The following is a 24,296-nucleotide window of genomic DNA, read 5'->3' on the forward strand; positions in this document are numbered from 1 at the left end:
AAAAGCCCGGCCCCTTTAGGGTTAAGCAGGCCAATGTCACGCTTGTGCCTGCCATCCATGAATCTTCCCCCTCCCTCCCTCTCTTTCTCTCTCTTTCTCTCTCTTTCTCTTTTTTATTTGTGAATGGCCAATATTAGTAGTAATAGTAGATACCTGGGGATTGGAGAAGGACACTTTGGTCGTAACGACAACAATATTGATCTTTGCAGATTGATTTGAACCTGCCATACAAGATGACGAAAGGACCCGGTCGAGTCAGGCTGACCCGGGGGAGTGCAGGGAAGGGCAAGCGATGGAGAAAAGGCCAGAGCTGTGTCACCAACCCCAAGAAGTCAAAACACCGAGAAGCTGCCAAGCAGAATCGGTTTCTTCCAGGAAATTTCAGGCAGGCTCAGAAACCCGCAGGTGAGAAAGTGTCAGTTGATGCACGATAGTGAAACATCCAACACTTCACGGCGGGATAATGATCATAATGAAAATAACGCATTCATATTTGCCTGTCTTTAAAGGGTACGTAGCATTTGACAAACCGGTACACTATTCCATGTAAGTGTAAAGTGAAATGTTTAATGTGTGCTGCAGGATATGATTTATTTTGAATTGGAGACCTTAGACACTGTATAAAGCCATGCCCAGCAACTGGTGGTCTTTAGGATGGACCAGGGTATCCAAACCATCAAGGAAGGACATCTCCAAGACCTGGATGAGGAGGAACGGGCGTGGGAGAGGAGACGGGACCCAATTTCTGCTGTCGTTTGCCTGCATTGCGGCCGTTTGTGTGCATCTGACTTGAGGCAGTGTTCTCGTCTGCTGCATCACTGACGTCATTGTCATTCATGATAAACCTCGGACACACAACAGATATAAATATTTGCAGAAGAAAAGATACAATACCACGGGATGTAGCTGAGATCATCCATGACAACAGTGGCAGTTGAATCTTGGAAACGTCCCTGCAACCTCCCCAAAGTTCTGTGTCACTTCCCGTATTTTAAATTTTTAAATCTGATACTCTGTTGCTGGCCCACATTCAGCAAAGTGGGGACTATGAAGACAGTGATGGTAATGCTTGTAATTTGTAATTTGAATGACAAGTGTTGAATAACATCATTGTAACAGTCATTTTCATGGGTGCTTTACCAGTTTATATGCACATAACAATGAATAGATGGAAGTATTGGTATCACAGAATTGCATCTGAAATATTTTTAAAAAGAAGTTAATGTGGAATATTTATGGGATTAAAGACAAAATAAATGGAAACAATTTGATGTAGAGCAGAATAACTTCTTGGTCTTGCAAGTTGCAATATCAAACAAAGCTGTTTGACCTGTGTGCAGTTCTTGACTCTTCATTTGTCACTAGCTCCATCCATATGCCAAGCTTCTTAATGTGTTGTGTGATGACTTTTTGAAGTAATGTTGACTTATTCAGCTGTATGTCCCCTTTCTCCAGGCTGATGACCTAAAGATATGGAGTACATATATTTTTCAGAGTAAGAGTTAGTCCTGGAAAAGCCTGTATGATTTTAAGATGTTACTCTCTCTATTGCAAGGAGTGATTTAGATGGCCTGATGTTGTTCAGCTGTAGGAAAGGTAGTTTAAATAGAGATGAAGAAGGTAATTTCTGATAAATTTGAGACTTTCCTCTTTGTGAATTAGATGGAGGGCTGACGGCCAAGGCTCTTGCACAGCACAACGAATCTCAGAGGGATGATGATGTCACAATGGGAGGTGTGGCCTCGGACCAGGTGTCCGTGGGTGGGGAGACATATGGGACCTTCCTCAGTGGAGTGACGGACTGCTCGCAGCCCGCCTTCAGCAGGGTTCGGCGCTACTGGGAGTCCAGCTCCGCCAGCCACAAAGAGGTACTTAGTCTCTCCATTATGCTCCTGATTTATATCGCAGCTTGTGTGTTTTCCCATCAATGCCTGGTACATGACTGTCAATTCATTACGCTTGAAAATGGTCTGTCGTAAAACAAGTCATCAGAGCCTGAATAGTGAATCTTGAATGATTAGTAATGTTCGAAAATACATTGTAGCATAACAATAATCATGCACTGAATAAAAAGGTCTAAGATTTTGAAGGCATCACCACATGCTTCTCATATGTGGAAACTGCCCTCAACTTGACCATTGCAAAGAGAAATCAATCAGTATTCATTCTTTTGATCTAAAAACCTCTTGTCATTGTGAATCAGTTCAATCTTGAAAATGAGAAAATTTTTCTCAGTAACTCTTGCCAGTTTCTCCAGTTGACATCTGTATCGTATATATTGCAATATGCTGTCACTGTGTTTACATTTAATACTGTGTAAGTTGTCCTTTAGACAAGTTTGATTGTCCCGTATAGAATTATAATACATAATACTTGTGGCATGTTTCACTGTTTGGCAGTATGAAAACTTGTTTGCTCAATTTTAGATGATTCAAGGAACTGCTCTGATAATGAATGTATGTTGTTCACTGACATTAAATAGAGCTTTACCATTCTGCAGACTGTAAGTACTATTTCAAGTTCCTGAACAGAGCTTTGATTGGTTACTAAAATTAGCTATTATTTTTTTGACTGCATATGCCTGTTATACATGTTGTGCATTAGGGTGCGTGAGGGTGTATTGATTCTAATAACCATACCCATTTATTTTTATTTTGCCTCTGTTGTAGATCTGTGCAGTCCTAGCTGCAGTGACCGAAATCATCCGGGAGAAGGGTGGAAAGGAATCTGAAACCGAATACTTTGCGACACTTGTGAGTGCATCGTTCTCTTCTTCTGTCTTGATTATGCTTCCCGATTTGTTACTCTGAGTCTGTGCTGCTTCCCAACACCCTGTATTGATCTTCATGTCTATATGTTACAACGTCCCTTGAATTCGTCTTGGAACTAGAACCAATCTTTGTAGCATTTCAAACCTTTTGGATGGTTAATTTAGTATGCTTCATCTCTTGCCAGCAGTCACAATTAATATGCTGGCTATTGTCATCCCCTTTCTTTCTGTCAGCCCATACCATACCCCACCCCTAGAATTGAAAATTTCCTTCTCCATACTTTTTACCTTCATCTCATTTACATATTTTGCTCATTACCCTGAGTCTTTTATCCCTGCCACTGAATCACACATCAAAACCAATGATTAAGAGCTCATGATGATGGCTGTTTTCATGTCATACGATCATTAAATGCCAAATTTCCAGTTTATGTGCATTAGGAGCATACATTTGAATACATCTTGCTTTTTGAGGATTTTTTTTTACCTGTTAGTGTTCTGGAAGAAAAACTTGTAGCCTCTGATATACTGGTATGTGAACATATCACATCAGCACAGAGAGCCTTTGAGAGCTATTTTTTTTTTTTTTTTTTTGACGGGGGGGGGGGGGGGGTGTGGGGGGTTGTTTGTTTTTAAAACCAGAGAAGAGTCCTGTAATAGCACAGGTAGTGATCACCGTTGCACTGTTCTCATTGTTTCTTTCTCCCAGATGACCACTCTGGACACCGTCAACGATTCAGAGTCCGTCTCTGCGGTACTCTTCCTGCTGTCTTTAGTCATTAAACGGTAAAGTTGTAGTAACAAATTTATTTCCTGTCGTTCTCCCTTTTTGACAAGGTAATCTCAGAAGGGAGTTTCTCAAATGCTTAGGTGTTTTCTAAAAAAGAGAAAGAAATATGACTTGTAAAACTTAATAGGAATGCAGGAATATGTAAGTAAAAGATTGTCCAGGATGTGATGTAAATGCATTTCACTTGTCTAAGCCATGCCTGGTACACAGTAATAATTTGATGTCTCAGTATCTAGCTGTATTGCAATATCTCTTTATTTCAATATCTCTGTCTTTTTTGTTTCATCCTCAATGTCTACCAAGTCTTTGCCAAGATATCCATCACAGTCAGGGCCTATGACATTGTTGTGTGATGATTGTGATTCCTGTGTGTTGTTTGTTCAGAGTCCCCTCGCCTGTCTTGAAGCTGAAGTTCTCCTTCTGCTGCCAGACACTAATGAAGATCCTCGCCGAGCAGTCTGCGTCATCCACGGCAACCACCACGGCAGTGGTGCGGTCGACCCTGACCTGCCTGAGCACGATCCTTCGCGTGCAGGACCCAGGGGTGTGGGGAGATGCCTCTACTCTGCAGGTGTACCATGGCATACTGAGCTATACCACCCACTCCAAGCCGAAGGTGAGTCAGCAGCATCTTAGAGAAAGCCGTTCTAAACGTCAGGACGGAGTCTTTTTCATTTTGTTCTTTCAACAAACTTTCATGTAGTAGGTCTCCGAACCTAACAGTGAACGAAGGCAGAATGAGACTTGCTGAAGTAGGTGTGTACTAAGTATTAAGTATCTTCATATTGGTATACCTTTCTTGGAATAGATTTTGCACACACAGAAGAGACATTGTAATTTGTCTTTTATAAAGTATTAATGAAACTGTGTCCTCGGTCTAATTATGCATCAAGGGTAAACCCTGCTGTCATATTATATCTGTCATAATTCTTGTTTTATAAGTACATGTGTCCTATCTTTTTACGGAGAATCTCAGTATATACTCCTAAAGTTGGATTAGTTTGATCATAGGAAGTAAGAAAACAAAAAGTGCATATGTTCTCATAGAATGCCAGCCAAGATTTTTGTATATATGACTCTCAAGAAAAGCTTCAATGAAGGCCCCCTCTATTTTTTTAACAGCCCTATGTGATCCAAAATTCATTAATGACAGTTCTGTCTTCATATATATTAGGAATTCTGTTTTGAAGGTTGATATTCATTTGTCCATCATCAGTGGCGGATCCAGAGGGGGTGCACCGGGTGCGCGCCCCCTCTTTAATTTTTGTTAAAACAAAAGAAATAAAACGAAAAAAAAAGGGGGCTTGTGCGCCCCCCTTTAATATTGTAAAGGCGCCTCCCCTTTACGGAATTCCTGGATCCACCCCTGCATCATTCATGAATCCTGTGTATGATGTTGTTAGCATGTATGTAATTTTTTTTTTCAAATTAAAAACAGTTAGGTGAAGCACAATGAAATCTGACATTATTCTGTGTTTGTGTCCCCCCAAAAACCTCAGGTGCGAAAGGCAGCGCATCATGCTGTTACTGCCATCTTGAGAGGAAGTAAATTCATGACCTGCCCCGACCCGCCTTCCCATCATCCGGCGGCTGGGGCCACAGCCAAGTTCTGTGTACAGCAAATAGAGCAGCATGGAGGTGAGATACTCTGCTATTTTTAATGTGTCTTTTTCTGCCAGTTTGTCTTGGAATGAAGATGACACAAACACATAAAACCTGTTTCTCCTCATTCTGTATGTGACCCTGCACCACAAAACAAACAAAAAGTCGCCCAACATGGATTTTTAGATAAGGACAGATTCTGAAAGAGCAGACTCTAAGCTTTAAAATGACATATAACTCAAATCAAATGGACTCTCATAACCTATCTAAATATTGGAAAGAAAGCACACACTCAGGAAAAGTGTGAACTGAGAAAAAGAGGCTCTGAAGTACAGTGTCTATTCAAGCGCTTAATCTGTACCAAGCCGTGCTGGCTGTGCGATGAATGGGACAAAAAACGGGATGTAAGCCACCGGAGTAACAACAAAGAAGAGATTATCAGATTAAACTGAAATTGAGCATGCCTTACTAACATACTTTTGTCCATAATTAATGCCAACTTTCAAAGCAGTAGCATCGTCCTTTCAAAAGTTATTAGAGTTGAAAGTGAAGAGTGTGTACAAGGTTTTTAAGAAATGAAAGGGGGATTCTAAAGACACGCCAAATCACACTATTCTACAAAAAAAAAAATGTTCGAGATAAACTGCTAAAAAACACACTTTCCTGTTCGTTATATGATCCCAAATTTTAGCATAATGTAGAAGAAGACTTGCTCTTTCAGAAAAAATAAAAAAGTGAAGATTGGCTAGATTGACCCATGTCTATTCAGTCCTTACACAATATCAGTATGTGTGACTTTTTGTTCATTTTTTGATGTACGGTCACATATGTTGTAAGTGTGCTGCATTTGAGGATTTGGGATGTGGCAATATTCTCCTTTAATACTTACAAAACAGGACTGCTCTGTGGCATTTAAAATTTATAAAAATAAAACAAAAAAAAAGGACAATTATAAGTCAGCTTTCAAGAATCTGTGAAATGTGTTTGTTTGAGTTCAACAGTAATATTTTGCATACCAGGTCACAGGTCGTATTCTTAAAGGTAAATGTGAACCCTTTTGGTGCCCTCAGCAAGGCTCCTTGGGAAAACAAACAAAATAAATGTAGTCATCATCTTCCGTCATGTAGCAAGAAGCAACAGGAATAAGCTGTCCTTTGAGTAGTTACCTTTACAAGCAATAGGTGATAGAAGACAAATAGGGCTCCCAAACGGATAGCCAGAATTTAGCCACTGATCTACCCTCAAATTGCATCAGCCACATTTGAGTGCTCAAGAGCAAACCAAAGCAAACCAGTCCAATATTTACCATACTAAATCATGCTAAATTTGGAGTGTGACTTTTTTCTTTGTGGAGAAAACACACTGCTTGAATGATTTTTATAGGGAGTCACAAAGTTTCTAGCAACAGGGTCATGCACCTGGCACACTTAGGCAACTTACATGTGTCCCAAACGAAGGGAATCATCTCCTTGCACGATGACGTATATGTGTGTTACGTGCATTCTTCACATGCCAACTTCTGGTATGGTAATGGTACGATTTTAGAGCTCATCCTTTAAGTGGTCCACATTTGGCTTGGTATAGTGCAGTATGGTATGCTTACTGTGTAGGAATGTTCGAGCACTCCTCTTAGACAGGTATATACGTACAGTACGCTTAAGTTTGTACCTGATTTAATCAGGCTCAATGAGTTTCACATTCCTAGGACTTTTGTCTGTATTTGTCCATGAGGTTTTTACATATGTTTTTCATGGTGTTGTGTTTTATTGGTGTTTGTATAGGTACTGGGGAGGCGAGTACAACCTGCCATGTCTTGACCCTCTTGAAGGACATCCTGGTGACCTTTCCCAGGGTGCACCTGAAGACATCCTGTGAGACCATCCTGAAGGTCATGACCCTCAGCAATGTGGTAAGAACAGAGTGATGGATAAATCAGTGTGTTTGTGCAGCGAGGCTATTTATGCCATATGTTATTTGCTTATTGAATACTATTTTGCAGATGTGCAACAGAAGTACTGTACCGGTATCATGTTTGTATTAAAAGCAGGACTGCACACTAACCTATTAACAGTACTGGTCCAAACCTTAAATTTACTGGTCCTGTACTATTTTCAGCTTGCCCCAACCATGTTATTTTGTTATTTTACCTGTCGTGTCAGACCAGTAAATCTAGCAATCCCTGAAAAGTTGTTGGTCCGACAGTGATTTTTACCAGTTTGGGACCGTCGACCAGCGCCAGAGTGCAGCGTTGTGTAAGGGAATGACCTAAATTTCATATGATTTGATTTTGTCTTGATGGAATTTTACTGGAGTTTAAAGTGATTATAAAATATATGAGTATGTTAATGCTTTTGAGACTGCAGTAAAGATAATGTGAGTCTGAAATTCAAAATGAAGAAAGAAAGGCGTCTTCAGTTACTTGAGCGTATATGTCTTTTGCAGTACTGTAAGCCATCAATGACACACAATATGCATTAATACGTCCGCGTACATAGTCAAAGACAGCAAAGGATTAGATACATAGAAAATTGTATGTTTGCTGCATGTATGAATAATCCAGAATATTTCTATTTTATGTTTGTCTGTCGACAGCTGGTGACGTCAGTCTCAATGAAGGCACTCCACGGCATGTTTGTCATGAAACCATCTGCAGCTAGTCTCCCTCCAGACCTCAACGCCCAGCTGATCAACGCCCTGTACAAGTTCCGGCCAGACGAGGGCGACTCACAGTCTATGCTGGCCTGGCTGGCCGTCATGCAGGAGGCACATCTCAACCTCTTCAGGTGGGCCACTCTACCAATATCATTTAGTGATGATGAATTCTGTTATACAAATAATGAATGTTTATGAGTGCAATGGACAGAATATTTCATGAGGTGAAAGATGAAATGATCCATTCAATGAGGCACAGCCAAGTTGAATGGATATATCATTTCATCTTTCACTGAATGAAATATTCTGTCCATTGCACGAATAAAAGATATTTATTTGTTTTATATAATGCCTAAAATAGGTCCCTGTCATTTGATGTTTTATGAATTCACAAACAAGAGAGAATCTAAGATCGAGCGAGTGTTCACTGAGCGCTTTACACCAGCACACTGTTGCATATACACTGCAAACGCAAGCATTTTACATGCATAGTGTGCCTAGCTCTTGGCGTGCGTGCAATGGAGCAAATCGTGTGGATCCAAGATTGCAAGGTAAATGGAACCACAATTGCACAAATGATGATGTAATTGTAAAATGGGACAAATGATCAGTAGCAAGCAACCAATCAAATGACAAGGATCTATCTAGGTATTATATAAAATCTGATTGCTCAATCAACACACAATATATCTTATATTTCATACATGAGGTCATCTGACATGGGAAATGCCTAAAAGGTGTTGAAACAGAAATTAAGTTTCTACAGCCTCTGTTCAGAGTCAGTCACAGAAAGACATTTACAGTCAAGCCCAAGTGATACCTTTCATTAAAACTTTATTTGGATAGTAATTTGAATGTACATGTATATCAACGTCTCAGCTGCATATCAACATTGTGGAATATGGTAAGGCTGAAAGCTGATGTACCACCTTGGCAAGTCTTCATGCAACTTTACTAAGTTCCTTTAGGCAGCCGAGTTTGGCACATTATAAACAGACTTGATGTTATCAAGGCAGTAAAGTAGGGATGTATGGGAGATAATCATGCCACAGACCAATACGTGCACCCATTGAGGGCTGTCTGCTGGAACCCAACACAGCAAATAATGGGAGGTGGAGGGGTATTTTTGTCCCCGCCGAACGAGTTCGAGCAGGGGACTATGAAACGGGCTCTGTACGTGCGTGCGTCCGTGTGTGATCAAAATGCTACAAAATGCTACTCCTTTGCCATTTCTAACCCAATTTCAATTCCGTTTGCTTTATGTGATGGCACTATGTGAGGGCTTCAAAACTTCTACATAGAATTTTGACCTTTGACCTTGATTTTTGACCTATATTGTACATTTTGCTACAAAATGCTACTCCTTTGCCATTTCTAACCCAATTTCAATTCCGTTTGCTCTATGTGATGGCACTAGGTGAGGGCTTCAAAACTTCTACACAGAATTTTGAACTTTGACTTCTTTGACCTTTGACCTTGATTTTTGACCTATATTGTACATTTTGCTACAAAATGCTACTCCTTCGCCATTTCTAACCCGATTTCGATTCCGTTTGCTTTATGTGATGGCACTAGGTGAGGGCTTCAAAACTTCTACACAGAATTTTGACCTTTGACTTCTTTGACCTTCGACCTTAATTTTTGACCTATATTGTACATTGGCTACAAAATGCTACTCCTTTGCCATTTCTAACCCGATTTCGATTCTGTTTGCTTTATGTGATGTCACTAGGTGAGGGCTTCAAAACTTCTACACAGAATTTTGACCTTTGACTTCTTTGACCTTTGTCCTTGATTTTTGACCTATATTGTACATTTTGCTACAAAATGCTACTTCCAGCGGGGACATATATTATGCACAGCGTAATTTCTACTTTTCCTTGTATTTGTAAGTCTGCTCATGAGATCCTTGCATGAAAACATTATTGAGGTAGTAATTTGCGATGTACATGTCTATCAACATTTCAGTTGCATATCAACATTGTGGAATATGTGAACTATTGACTATGTAATGGAGCTGCTCTCTAAACCTACTAGATATTATGTAGAACCTACATGTAATTAGTTTGTGAGGAATATTAAATGGCATACATGTAGTTGATCTGTGCAATTTTATTGATGTTAATGATATCATTGTATCCCCCCCCCCCCCCAAAAAAAAAAAGTCTTACCTCTCTGTTTCTGTTGTGTGTAGACTGGACAGCCAGCTCTGCCTCGGCCATCTACCTCGTCTCTTCTTGGCGGCCATCAACTCCTTCCTCTCCCACAAGGCCGAGGTCGCAGTCTCTGCAGCAGGAGTAGTGAAGGTAGTGTCCACGGCAGGAAAATGTTATTTACCCCAACAAGTTTCAGAAACCACATTTTTGTGGTTTTTGTACTTTTTTTTTAATAGTACATGTGGAATTTTTACTGTTTGCTGTAAGTATTTCCTGTTAGGCAGAACAAAAAAATATCCCTCTCATTGAAGCCCTGATTTGGTCACATACTGTGGTTTTCCTCAGTTACAGAATTATTGAAGCCTCCAAATCACTGAATTTATAACTTATTCTTAAATTGGCAACACATTTTAGAAGATTTAAGCAAATATATATATATATATATATATATATTTATATATATATATACATATGTTTTTTTTTCAAATTGGCAATTTTTGTACTTTTTCCTGATATTGTGCAGATTTAATTGAAGTAAGGAGTTCAGTTTAGTCTTCCTCCAATGTAAAATAGGCACTAAAATTCCAAGTTGCCAATTTAATAAGGACAAAGCTCAAATTTTTGGTAGGATATTATCCCAGGACTTAATGGGGTAACCAATACCATGCTTTCTTTATCAGTCAGCATGACAGCTAGCACGTGATCCCTTATCAGCATTGTTCATCGATGAGTACAAATGTCCCCAAAATTCACTGTCACTGAAGAGTGATTTGTGGTCGTATCAATCTGTAGTATGTCTCACAATAATGTGTGTGAGATGATCACATTGAAACATACATTTTTTTTTCTCACTAACATTATTACCAAATCAGGTAGGAAATGTAATCATATCTGTGCTTTTACCTCAGTTCATGCTTTAATGGTTGTCTCTGTCACAAACTTCGAAGCTCTAACACCATCACCAGGATGGGCATGTGAAGTTTGTGATTTCAACATCTTTAGATGTAAAATTCATTTGCACTTCTTGATCACCAATTATTAACTTCATCCTCTCTGTACCTCTCACTGATTCATGATGCCATCAGACATTGCTAAGCAACTGCGTCAAGCCGATGAGGGAATGCTTGGCAGCCGATGTGGCTAGCAAGGACTCGACGGTCAGGAAGATGTTCCAGGCCGTCCAGAGAGGTCTTTCATACAAGTACCACTCCTCCTGGGGCCTGATGATGCAAATCCTGGCCGCCTTCTACGAGGTAAGACTAGAAGTTTAGATTTGACTGGACTTGATGTGCATTTTTAGAATCCACATGAAAGTGTCATGTCATTGAAATTTAACTGAAAAAGCTAATTTATTCATTTCAAGAAAATAAGGAAATGCATACTGATCTTTATCAGCTGTCGATGGTGATGTCATGAAATTGCCTTGGCTTGTTCTATTAAAGCGGCCGCTCGTGTGCCTACAATAGTTTGTGAATTGTAGAGGCGACCATATGAGTCAAAGTAACAGAGATTTACACACATTGATTATTTCTCCAGGATTTGCATGGTTTAATTTCATTGATATATTATGCTGTAATGAAAGAGCATAATAACACATATGAGGTTCTTTTATGAATTATATTAATTCTTTATAATGAAAGGTGAAAAAATAACCTTTTCTGATATTGTATATAAAGAAAAAGAAAAAAAAAGTCCCTGTAATTGTGAAAATTGTGCACAGGATAATTGGTACACCTGTATGTCATCTCTTGCAGGCATTTGGCAAGGAAGGTCACAGCTTCATGGCCAAGAATCTGCAGAGCATTTGTGACCTTCGAGGGTCGCAGCACTTTGCCTACAAGCACGAGCTGGACAAGGCCATGGGGGCGGCCATTTTGGCTATGGGGCCTAGACTTGTGCTCCAGGCTGTTCCTCTGCACATCACTGGAGAGGAGTGAGTAGACCTCTTATCTAGAAGAGTGTCATAAATGATCAGTGTAATCCCATGTGCAGAAACTAGTTGTCAACACAACATGTTCTTTAACCCTAATCAGGCGGGGGGGGGGGGGGGGGGGGGGGGGGGTGGGGGGGGCGGAATCCGCCCCCCCCCCTCGACGTTTCGCGCAATATCTTCGCAGCGCGATAAGCTCCCGCCGCGATGTTTCACAACTTTTTTCTTTCAAGTATCGCGCAACTTTTGAGACCAAAATTGTTGCACCCGCGCGTACCGTTTTGACGCGATGCCCGTTCGAAAAAAATTTGTCAACCCCAAAATTACTCCAAAACGTGATTTTGTGTACAAATCCAATGCAAATTGTGTTTTTTCAATTAATTCACATAAAAATTCATATCTTGACTTAGAATGGACGAAATTAATTCATTTTAGCATAATAAAGCTTCGAAAAATGTCTGTGACAAATTTCGGCCAAAAAACAAACAAAAACAAAAGGTCGAAAAACAAAGAAATACATAAGAAAAAAAAACAATCAAATACATAAGAAATTAATTTCGATACAGATTTTTTTTTATCCTATGTCTCAGGAGAATGATACAAGAAACATTTTTAAAAAGAAATTAGCTTAATTAGAGCATTAATAAGTGATTTAGAGCCCAAAACTGATTTTATGCATAAATTACAATAATTAATTAATATAAAATATAAGAAAAATTTTTCGGAGAAAGCAACCATACATTTTGATAGTATACGTCGCGGGCGTCGCGTGTGCCGATTTTCGGCGCGATCACGCGTTCCATAGGCGAGATCTGAAGGGGGGGCGGAATCCGCCCCCCCCCCCCAGATATAGCATAGCCAAAAAAGCCCAGCCTGATTAGGGTTAAACAGTAAAATACACGGTACATCAGAAATATGAGCCAATGAATGTGCAAAGAAATGATTATACCAATGCATGATTAAGGCAAATAAGCAACCAAAATTGGCAAGGAGCTGTCATTAGTATATCAAGTTTTTCTCAGTAATTCTGTACCGATCACATCATTTGCTTTGAAGTTTACTACAAATTGGCAAAGATGCAAATACAAACATATCAGCCACTACTTTGTGCAGATACATGTAGCTAAAGAAGTTCATATCTCCGAAGACTGAAACACAAGCAAGTTCAGTTTCATGCATATTTGTCATAAAAAGCAATGTAACGTCTGTGCAAATTTTTACTGTGATTCCACAGTCTGTTGATAGCTGTATTTTTTTTTTTTTTTTTTTTTGGGGGGGGGGGGGTGTACATTATCAGCTCACACCACCCCCAGTTCAGAAGATGCAACCCCAGAAGAAAAAAAAAAAAAAAGGAAAAAAAAAATACAAAATCAGATGGGTGAAACGCTTTGCTGACACCGGACCTGGGACCCCTCATGAAAAGTAAAACGAAAACAAACCAAAAAGATACAGGAACCAGCATGTAGATGGCATCAATATTCAGCACAAAAATCGTACGCAAAAGAAAAAAAAACAACAACAACAACAACAACTTAACATTAACATAACAATAATAATAACCCAGTCAGAGACAATGAAAAGAGGCTTTCTTTGTTGGTCATGAGAAATTTGACATATTGCCGTTACAAGCAGGCTAGACAAAAATGTATACCAGTGATTCTGTTACCAAGGGAACCATGCATCGCATAGCATCACAGCAGGTCAAAAATTACTTTAGAAATCACAGAGGAATATTTCTCTCAATTACCACCACAGCTACAACTATGTAAGACCACACAGGAATATGTTTGATGGTACTTTTTTAACAGAGACAACTACGACTTCCCCCGGAGCTGGCTAATTCCTGTCATCAGGGACAACGTGGCCAACACAGAGCTCCAGTTCTTCACTGCGTACTTCCTGCCGCTGGCAGCAAAACTCCGGACACGCTGTGAGTTCCACTTTTGTAACTCTGTATCAGTTGTTTTGCTTTCTTTTGTTTTGTTCTCTTCCTGAATTTGTTTGGTTAACAGTGTTGAGTCAGCTGTTTGGCCTTTGGTATACAATGGAGCATGCAGAATATTTGTCGGGGCAATCACCCTTCAAAAACTCATAGGAATTAAACCTATGTGGTAAATGTAGTCAAACAAATTATCAGCCCTTGTATATCAGATCTGTGAAGATCCAGACAAGGCAGTTTAGGCTGAATATACTTGAGTTTTACATGAGCTCTTGTTCATATATTATATGGTATGTTTGATTTGTTCATTAAAGGAAACCAAAGCCAAAATATAAATGTGAACTGAGTGAAAGTAGCATTATTAGGAGAGCACATCAGTGAACGGAAAATCAGACAGTCAGTTCAAAAGTTATGAATTTTCAAAGTTTTGTACCCTCATCACTGGATAAGAAGACTACTGCATCTCATTACATCATTCTGGAGAATCCATCTTCTCAGATGGAAAAATGAATAAACAAGGGTCAATAAATATAAAGAAAATGTATGGAGAATTTCACAAAATATCATTTTTCATGAAAAGTACACATTCCATTGACTTGTTACTGACAAATGTTGATATAGCCAGTTCAGAGTTCCACTTTGTGCATGAGCACAAAAAAGGGCAGGCATGTTGGGTTTTGAATTCACTGAGATTAACATCTGTGATATAAAGATTATTCTTGTAATCCTTGTAAATGGTGCTTGCTAGTACATCCACCTGACAGCAAGCCTGGTATTAAGTAATATCAATAGAAAAAAAAAAATGCTAATGCATTCAGCGCACAACAATGAAATGGATGCTTCTCCTAGTGTCGTTTGACCTTTCTGGTCCATGCAAGTTTATTCTTTCTGTAAACATGAATTTCATAAATTGTCATGTCGTGCAGGCTTACATGTTATGTCACTTTGAAAACGAGAGAAGTGCATAACCAACTGGAAAAACAAAGAAAGATCATTTGTACAAATGTTCACATGAACTACCTCATAGCTTACTCTCTGGACTTCTTACAGCTCTTGAGTTGATGGAGGGTGGACATAAAGTTCAGGGGAAGGCTTACGATGTACTCCAGTCCCAGATTTGGTCTCTCCTACCTGGATTCTGCAAGCATCCAACAGACCTAGCGACATCCTTCAAAGGAATTGCAAAGATCCTCGGCACTGCTCTCAACGAGAGGCCGGACCTCCGGCTGGACGTTTGCACTGGGCTCCGCAATCTCATCACGACAAACCTAGACAATAGTAAGAATGAAACTCAAGTTATGTGAGATTGAACAGCAATAGAGGGTATTCAGTTGCTTTAAACCCAGACCAACATTCTTAAATTGTAGTGAAAATATAAACCAGTGTTCATAATCACCAAGTCCCTAGTTTGTGAAGAGATGTAAAATAAATGTTAGTTAAATTGGCATGTACATTTGTAGTTAATATGGGCACAACTGAAATGCCTGTATTTTATAGCTTCTTGAGTGTTGCTTAGCTGTTGCAATGGCAATTGCATTGAGTGCATAATGCAGTAATGCCTGAATCTGCAAGGGTTTTGCTGACATAATAGTTGAATTTTTGCCCCATGTTGTTTTACACTCAAAGTTATGGCTTGTGTCAACTTGAATGAGACCATAAATGCCTCAAATAGCTATTATTACATTTTTTTTTAAAATTTGTTTTCATGTAGAAGTTAAGATGTTTGTGCTTGATTATTCAGTCTTGCATATCTTCTGGCACATACTCTCTTGACTTTTTTTTTCTGACTCCTGGCTTGACTGCTTTCTTGACTCCTTTCGACTATTTTCGTCTGTCTTCTTGACTCCTCTCAACTGTTTTCTTGACTCTTTATTTTTTTCTGCGCTCCTCTCTTGACTGCTTTCTTGACTCTTCGTGACATGTCTCTTGACTCTTCTATGCCCTCCTCTCTTTACCTTGGCAGAGGAGAACCGGGCGGAGCTGGCCCGCTTTGACAAGAACTACCTGCCCATCCTCTTCAACCTGTACACCAGTGGCAAGTCTAGAGAAAACCCCAGCCTCTATGCAGTCCTGGAGACCATAAAGGTCTACCTCCAGATTGCAGACCGAAAGGTGTGCCAGCTGGTCTCATTATTCATTTTGGCTATAAAATCCACTGAAAGCCTTTGCAGTGTAACATGTGTTGTAAAAGAAAGGTCATCATATTCACTGTTATTAAAGTGATCTTTGTAATTGGCCTTGATGAATCAGCCATAGATAAGGAAATCTGTATATTCACTAGCAAATTTTAAGAGTTACCCAAATCAATGCATTTGCAATGCAATAGGGTAACATAATTGACATATTTGGATCATGAGGGGAGAAATAATAATAATAATAATAATAATTTTAAAAGAAATCTTCAGTGAAGTACATGTACTTAGCATCCTGATTTTTATGCCTCCGCCACGAAGTGGTGCCGGAGGCATTATGTTTTCGGGTTGTCCGTCCGTCCGTCCGTCCGTACGTACGTCCGTACGTCTGTACGTACGTCCGTCCGCATTCGTTTACGCGATAACTTGAGTAATATTGACCGGAATTTTACCAAACTTGGTCCAAGTATAAAGTATGATGGGGCAATTACTTGATTAGATTTTGGGTGAAATCGGCCAAAGGTCAAAGGTCAAAGGTCAAGGTCAAATCATGAAATTGTATTTGTTTGCGCGATAACTCCAGACTGGATGAAGCAGCTTTCACCAGACTTGGTCCAAGGATGATGTATGATGGGGCAACTAGTTGAGTAGATTTAAGTGACATTGGCAAGAGGTCAAAGGTCAAAAGGTCAAGGTCAAATGCTAAAAATGTTGCTATTTCCCCCATATCTATGCAGTGCCCAAAGGTATTTTCTTGAAACTTAGTGTAGACATGTACTACTGTGTAAAGATTCTCCAGAGAGAGTTTCATGTCATAAGGTCAAAGGTCAAAAGGTCAAAGGTTAGGTGAAAATGTTACAATTTCACTTTTCTTGCAAATGGTTCGATGTATTTTCATGGAACTTGGTACATACGCATGTACTGACTGGCAGGGAACTTAGGGGTCATGGGTCAATAGTCAGGGGGTCATAGGTCAAGGTCAACTCCTCAAAACTTTACTATTTCCCTCATTATACTAGTATATTATGCAATGCTTGCATTATTAGTTTTAAAACTTAATATATACATGTATTACCTAATGGAGATTCTCTGCGAAATTTCCAGCCAGAAGGTCAAAGGTTAAGGGTCAAAGGCCAGGTTTAGATGCAAAAAAAAAAAACTATTTTGTACTGTACTTACACTCTTTCTTCATACCTTGAGAATTACTCAATGCATAAACTTATAAAAGGGACGGTCAGAAGTCAAGTAAAAATCCTCAATTCCCCAAATATGTGTACCTGCACTCTTAGACAATTATAGCAAACCCAGTTCAAGGAAAGTGAACATTCAAGATATTTCTGACAAACCTGTCATTTCAATATTTTGCCATTTATGTGAAACTGTCATCACACATTGTGAAGACATTGTACTATGCACCTATTGGGAGAATCATGCATTATGGCGGAGGCATCAGTCGCCATAGCGACATTTCTAGTTTTTTTTTTTTTTTTTTTTTTTTTGTAATTGACAATGTGATAGGTATAACTCAATTCATTATTGCATTTTTTTTTTCTTTTTTTACAGGTACGGCATATGGATATGTGATATACATTGTATGGTGAACTTTTCAAGAGTGTTTTATTATTTCTTGGCTTTTTTTTTTTACAAACCACTGCTCCTGCTCTTTGTTTGTCCTCCATGACAAGTGTCAAAAATGTTTTCACCATACATCTGTCTTCATGGCTGTACTCTATTGAACAGCTGGCCCAAGTAATATTGGAGATGTTCATGCTATTTTGTATTTTCTTCACTTTGCAATCCCTTGATGTTTGGTTCAGTTGATTGCAACCATGGCTGACAAGGCCTGCCAAAAGCTGGACAAAGAATCACCGGACCAGCAGCATGCTGTCATGGACCTGGTTATCGCCATGACACCCCATGTGGACTCTGATCACATGACCAAGCTGTACAAGATGATCACCCCCATGCTACAGGTAAGATTTTAGTCTTACTTCAGACTGAGGGCTGCTTGTTATAGTTGGAAATGGCCAAAAAAACCAAAAACATGTTAATGTGAATTCATGACACTACTTGGTTACAAAATTTAACATTTCTATCATTCTAAATTGTTTGATTTTCCTCACATTTCATTGATGTACATGTATTCTACTTATGTTGCCATATTTTGTAGTTTGTGTTGAATTGATTTGAGTTTATTCTGGGTCCTCTTAGTGTAGTTACTCTGGTTAGCGAGTCTAATTTTTGTAAATTCCAACAATTTTGCGATTGGTTAAATTTGGGGTCATGGAGTAGAGCAATGTATGGAGAAATTGCGAAGAGCACACATCCATGTACAGATTGGGCATGCCTCAAACTGTATTATCACACACCTTGTTCATGCGCTTTGTACTGTGTATCAGTGCATGTACATTGAACATGTACACATCGCATTCGTGTCATAATTTTGCATGTTGTTGAATTTGCCAATAACACGCAACTCTTGAAATTGGGGAAAATAAAACAAACTGTGAAATATATGGTGTTTAATATATGAAATGAAACAGAGAAATGTTTGGGGAATGATCATTTTAACGTTACATCAGGTCATGCCGTAATGGGGGAAAAAAGTTGTTCAGATGTTTTTACACTGATGCCTGTTCCTTTTCACAGAGCACAGATCGGACGATGGAGAAGAAGGCATACAGGGTTCTGGAGGAACTGTGCGAAGGCGTGTCCGAGGCCTCCCTGGAATTCCTCAAGGTCAACCTGGATGACCTGAAGACTGTCCTCCTCAAGTCTCTGTCCAGCTCATCACCATCTTCCAAAGCAGTGAGTTCCCCCCACGACCACTCTCTCTTGCTCAGAAATCTTTGTCAGTTTTGGTGCAAGTGACTGTAAATACCAAAAACTGGAACATTGGAAGGCTCTTCCTTGCAGTCAGAAATGAAGCAGAGATGATATTAGATGGTTGTTGAATATTCTGTCAGTTGTAAAGAACTTAGATTTCGCCCTTTACAAGTTTTTCTTGCATTAGCTTTACCCAGCTGTCATGCAGTATTCATTCTGGTATTTTATTCATAAATCAGAGGACTAAATCTCCACCCGAAATATGATCTAACATATCCTCTCAAAGCAAACATCTTCGTAATGAGCCACGTGTATGAGAAATGTCCCTGTGACCTTTCTTTTTCCCCACCCCTATTCATGTTGTCATCGTTCCCAGCCTCGTCTACGATGTCTGCATCGCATAGTCAAGAGTCTTCCGGCGGAGAACGAGGCATTCCTGGTTGCTGTGCTACCAGAGGTCATCCTCTGTACCAAAGAAATCAACCAGAAGGCACGGGCGTCGGCATTCGGCCTCCTGGTGGAGATTGGGAACACTTTGCTTCAGTGGTCTACGGAACCAAGAGAAGGTTAAAAAAACATCACATCTCATGTTTCCGACAGAATTATGGTTTCACTTAGCCCCTCATGAACATGTTGCAATAAATGTGTTCCTGCTGGGAAAAAGATATCTGTGGTGGTTGTATTCTAAGAGTGGAGCATCTTCTCAAGTTTGGGCCAGCTAAGAAAGGATGAAGATAGTGCATGAAGCTCATACACTGGCTTTGTACGTGCAAAAGATTAAATAAATTAATATGATTGAGTTCATGTAGTGACTGTTTAGGTTGCAATATGAAATAGTATCAGTGATAGACCAGTAACCATACAAAAAGAAAACTTATGAGACAGGAGACCTGGGCTTTTGATCTTAGCAGAATCTTTGTCATCTCTGATTCTGCTTAAAGCGAAAGCACATGCCTCCCTTTGACTCAAGCTTAAACTCGACACAAACTCAAACTCTCATGTTGTACCATGCAGTGTGCGTCAGTATGTACCCAGAGATATTGGCAGCTGGACTGAATTCCGAGCTTTGAGTCTTGAGTGTGAGTTTTAATTTTGTGTGAGAGTGAGTTTGTTTCATTTCAGCATAACTGCTTTATACTCAAAGTCCAACATGATAACTGTAATCGGTCTCCAGCGAACTCAAACTCAAACACAAACTTTTGCCTTCTACCCTGCAGTGTGCGTCAGTAAGTACCTGGAGATGCTGGCAGCTGGACTAGCAGGGTCCCCTCACATGGTCAGTGCCACCGTTCTGGCTCTCACAAGGATTCTCTTTGAGTACAAAGGTAGGTTCAGCATAATTCTGTCTTATGAGTTGGACCGTCAACGTTAGGAGCTAGATTGAAGGCAAGCGGTTTTAACCTCCTTTCCAGTCACATACAGTATCTTTATACATTTCCACATCGTCCACATTGATGTGATAATTGCAACATTTGATAGAATTTGGATGTTTAGCTTGGCTACTTTCTGGCAAGACATGAATAGTGTGTCAAAGGTTTATGCTGTCTTTGGTGAGCAACCTATCCAGCGTGGCTAGACTCAAAATGGCATCACATGATGTCTACTGATACTTAACCGATAGTTCTTCTTTACTCTGTCATCACTGCTGATGGGGTATTCTGCCTGAGATACCAGTAGTGCTGTGGTGTAGCAATCCTTAGGAGGTTAATGACTCCACTATTATGCGGTTGTCAACAGGGCCTTATCTAAATTGATCAGTGAGTTCCTGATTTATATATGTATTTGTTTATTGATTTAGTTTTGTAATTATTTGTGTGTACATTTGATATTTAGTTACCTACTAATTCACACATTTATTCATTTATTTGTATGTTTAGTTTATTTATCTATTTCATTTTAATTAATTGTTTGTTTGTTTGTTTTTGTCCATCAGACATTATGAGAGGAGTTCTGCTGGAGCAGCTGGTTGATGCAGTGGACACACTCATGAAGGCTAAGGGGCGAGAAGTGCTCAAATCGGCCCTGGGCCTTATCAAGGTCATTGCTACGGTGGTTCCGGATGTCGCCCTCGCTCAGCACGTGGAGAAACTGGTGGGCAGACATCTTACGTATATTGTCTGTCTCTGTCTGTCTATTTGTTTGTCTCTCTCTCTCATTTCTCTATCTCTCTTCAGGGAAAGTCTTGTAAGTCAAAAATTTAGATGAAGTAGAGTTCAGCACAATTTTTGGAGTTTATTTCTTTGTTTTGAATCAAATTAGTGAACTGTAGCCACCTAATCCTCTGTAAATTCCAATCAATTTCTTTGTTGGTACAATGTATAGGTATTTCTAAGTGATGAAGGGATTGAATGAATGTTTTAACTGTATGATAGTAATATTGAAGATATTAGAAGTGACTAATGCACATTGATTTTTTTTTAATCTTTTTTTATATTACTGCTGCTCAAGGAAAGCTTCTGAAATAGGACAGTGTTATGGCAAGGAAGTCAGTACTCTGCTTCTCTTTCTATTGAGTGTTACATAATAGTCATAGTGTGTGGAATTGCTTGTGAACTGATGTGATTTTTTTTCATCCCTGACAGATTCAAAGTATGGCAGGCTTGAAGGAATCCAACAGAAGAAATCTCAGAGTTCCAATCAAAGGAATCTACTCCCGCTTTATTCGCAAGTTTGGGTGAGGATTTTGTGTGCTCTAATATTCCTTGGTTTCTATGTTTTATTTGGTTGTTAAAACTCATGGAGATGTGGGACTGATCCCTAGCTTTTTTTGAGATTAACACAAATGCACAAACAAAGAACAGATGAGAAACAGAAACAAAACAATTGCCATTTGATAGTCGGGCTACACAAATACATACAGTTTGTGCCTTATGAAAGTCGTTGTTGACAGAGTATGTCTTCAGGCAGCGTGTGATTATGATTGATGTGAACACTTGACACAGGCTATTCATGGACATGCTCTGTCACCAACTGTATTTAGATATAATTACGTGTAAGGTGTGTCAGTGATGGATATAATGTCTTGGCCTGGACTTATTCCAAATGGACCATTTTTCCCTCGCCTTATGAAAGTCGTTGTTGACAGAGTATGTCTTCAGGCAGCGTGTGATTATGATTGATGTGAACACTTGACACAGGCTATTCATGGACATGCTCTGTCACCAACTGTATTTAGATATAATTACGTGTAAGGTGTGTCAGTGATGGATATAATGTCTTGGCCTGGACTTATTCCAAATGGACCATTTTTCCTCGTCACCGTGGCAACAGGTTCGAGATGATCCGGAAGCTGATCCCGGAGCACCACCTGAAGATGGTGCAGAACATCAAGAAGAAGCAGGACCGCACCAAGAGGCACAAGGCCATGAGGATGGCAGAGAGACAAGGAGGAAAGGAGGAGGAGGAAGATGAAGATGCTGAGGCCTTCGACGCCCTCGTGCCACAGAAACCCAGACCAGAGAGGTGAGATGCAGATCACTGTAAATGTCTTCATTTTTGTTCAATCAGATTTTCACGCTGAGTTGCTCAGAAATGTATTTGCAGGTTCTTAGATTTGCATTGCACGACTGAATTTGATTCACATTTCTACGCCCTCATTCATTCAAGCGTATGGCACAGTGTGTGCCTGGTTGATACCATTTGCTGACTATTGCTAGTCACCCGGGGCGAACCTTGATGGGTCGACATCATTCGCCCGTTTTCTACGCCTGAAAACCAATTACTATTTAAATGCACAACATGTGTACCGATGTTTGTGCATCATGCCTCGCTCTAGAAGATGAGTGCTATACATTATGCATTACACAAGTACCTGAAGTACACACATTTGATGACTGCATATGCACAAACATCCATTAGAGTGTATGGCCAGCACAGAAAGCTACTAGCTACTAGCTGAATGAATACACTCTAAGGTATGACTTGTATTGTACTAGTATTTATCAGGTGACAGGGTGCTCAATTCAATATGTTCAAAATGTGCATTGAAAATAGTGAAGATATTTTCATCAGTTTTAGAATAAGTGCTGTCCAAAAATAGCGTGTAATTAGCAAAATTTAGTGCACTGCAAATATTTGTGATTTTACAGTACTCCCTTGCCAAAGAGTTTGTGATCAAATGGAGCTATCTTAAATTGCATTCAGATGAGACAAATGGCAAGGAAGTGTGGCATTGGAGTTTATCATGGTAATCTTGGAAAAAAAAATTATGGGGGAGTGAGAAAATATTTGAGAGACATATCGATCAGAAAGAGTAGGATCAAGATCGAGAAGCTACGATGACCATGGTATAAGGAGTGTCATCGCAAAATGGCTGAGCACCATTTTTTTACATTTTAAAGTAAATCCATAATCAGGTACAGTAAAATAAAACCCTTCCATTGATACCTGACTTGTAACATTAGGAATATTCTTGAAGTTATGATTAGAATACCTCATATTTTGTTATTTTCTTTGTTTTTTAGCAGCTTTAGATATTTCAACTTAACAAGAATGGATGTAGCTTTTTTATCCTTTTGTGATAGATGCATCACAGAGGAGAGCCAGAATGTAAAATGTTTTCTTGTTGTTTGTTTGTTTTTCAATGTAGCATTGATGAAATCCTGCGAGAGACCGACTCAGAGGATGATGAGAACGACGAGGATGCCAAGGACGCTGCAGCCAGGGTCAAGGGTCAGAGGGCAAAGAAACAGGCCAGTCACCAGCGGGGCAAGGCGTGGCTGAAAGAAGGGGAGCAAGACGACACCCCACTCGACTTCCTGGATCCTAGCATCACAAGGAGAGTTCTTGGTAAGATGGTTGACCCGTCCACATCATTAATTTATGTGTCCCCCCCTTTAAAGAAATACAATTAAGCTAGAAAAGCACTCGGAGAGCGCAAACCTCTGCCAAGCAGCTCATTTCTATTTATACAAGCATGCTGAAAATCACTAAATTTCCCAATATAGTGTATATGCTGTTATTGTCGCATACAGATATTTTCATGTACAGATACTTTCGTGAATGAGGAGGTCACAGTATTTTTCGCGAGATGTTGTTTTTGCGAATTGACACCTATGCCAATTTAAATGTACTATTACTCTAGCGTCTGGCAACATTTTTGTGTGTTGTAAAATTAACGAAATTCGCGAAAATAAAACCCGTGAAAATAACAGCTTATACAGTAGAAGCCCTTTTTATGTCACGCAGCTTCCTGCATGCTGTGCAGCGCCTTGAGCAGAGCACGCACTTAGAGTGCCTAACTAAACCTCAAATATGTGCAGCTTGAACTCCCAAGTTCATTGACCCTATTTGCCAAAAGATCAAAAATCTCATGTGGTGATCTAGTGTTCAGTGTTGTTGAGTTTCTGCCACAGTATCAATAGCAAGTCAAATCCACGGTTGATTAACTGAGTAGACTGTTGCTCATTCTCCGTATACCTGTCATATGGTTTTCTGGACCCCTCGGCAGTGTCTTGTAGGCACTGTTGAGCAGGTCAATCCAGCCGTATTTCAATTAAC

General features: G+C 39.7%; 1 protein-coding gene across 1 annotated transcript in view; it reads left to right on the forward strand.

Annotated features, from left to right (window-relative positions):
- The first annotated feature begins 213 nt into the window (after positions 1-213).
- LOC140241606 (RRP12-like protein) overlaps positions 214-24,296 on the forward strand; it is a 30,691-nt gene continuing 6,608 nt past the window's right edge. The window contains exons 1-22 of the mRNA XM_072321340.1: positions 214-405; positions 1,663-1,868; positions 2,670-2,753; positions 3,480-3,556; positions 3,945-4,176; positions 5,060-5,198; positions 6,944-7,071; positions 7,755-7,945; positions 10,009-10,120; positions 11,056-11,223; positions 11,725-11,903; positions 13,709-13,830; positions 14,890-15,117; positions 15,803-15,951; positions 17,789-17,944; positions 18,621-18,779; positions 19,174-19,363; positions 20,015-20,122; positions 20,731-20,888; positions 21,380-21,471; positions 22,068-22,259; positions 23,386-23,585. Coding sequence (XP_072177441.1) covers positions 234-405; positions 1,663-1,868; positions 2,670-2,753; positions 3,480-3,556; positions 3,945-4,176; positions 5,060-5,198; positions 6,944-7,071; positions 7,755-7,945; positions 10,009-10,120; positions 11,056-11,223; positions 11,725-11,903; positions 13,709-13,830; positions 14,890-15,117; positions 15,803-15,951; positions 17,789-17,944; positions 18,621-18,779; positions 19,174-19,363; positions 20,015-20,122; positions 20,731-20,888; positions 21,380-21,471; positions 22,068-22,259; positions 23,386-23,585 — 3,442 coding nt within the window. The 5' untranslated portion in view covers positions 214-233. The remainder of the gene's footprint in view (positions 406-1,662; positions 1,869-2,669; positions 2,754-3,479; positions 3,557-3,944; positions 4,177-5,059; positions 5,199-6,943; positions 7,072-7,754; positions 7,946-10,008; positions 10,121-11,055; positions 11,224-11,724; positions 11,904-13,708; positions 13,831-14,889; positions 15,118-15,802; positions 15,952-17,788; positions 17,945-18,620; positions 18,780-19,173; positions 19,364-20,014; positions 20,123-20,730; positions 20,889-21,379; positions 21,472-22,067; positions 22,260-23,385; positions 23,586-24,296) is intronic.

Source organism: Diadema setosum, chromosome 18, assembly GCF_964275005.1.
Source record: "Diadema setosum chromosome 18, eeDiaSeto1, whole genome shotgun sequence".
Classification (NCBI taxonomy): Eukaryota; Metazoa; Echinodermata; class Echinoidea; order Diadematoida; family Diadematidae; genus Diadema; species Diadema setosum.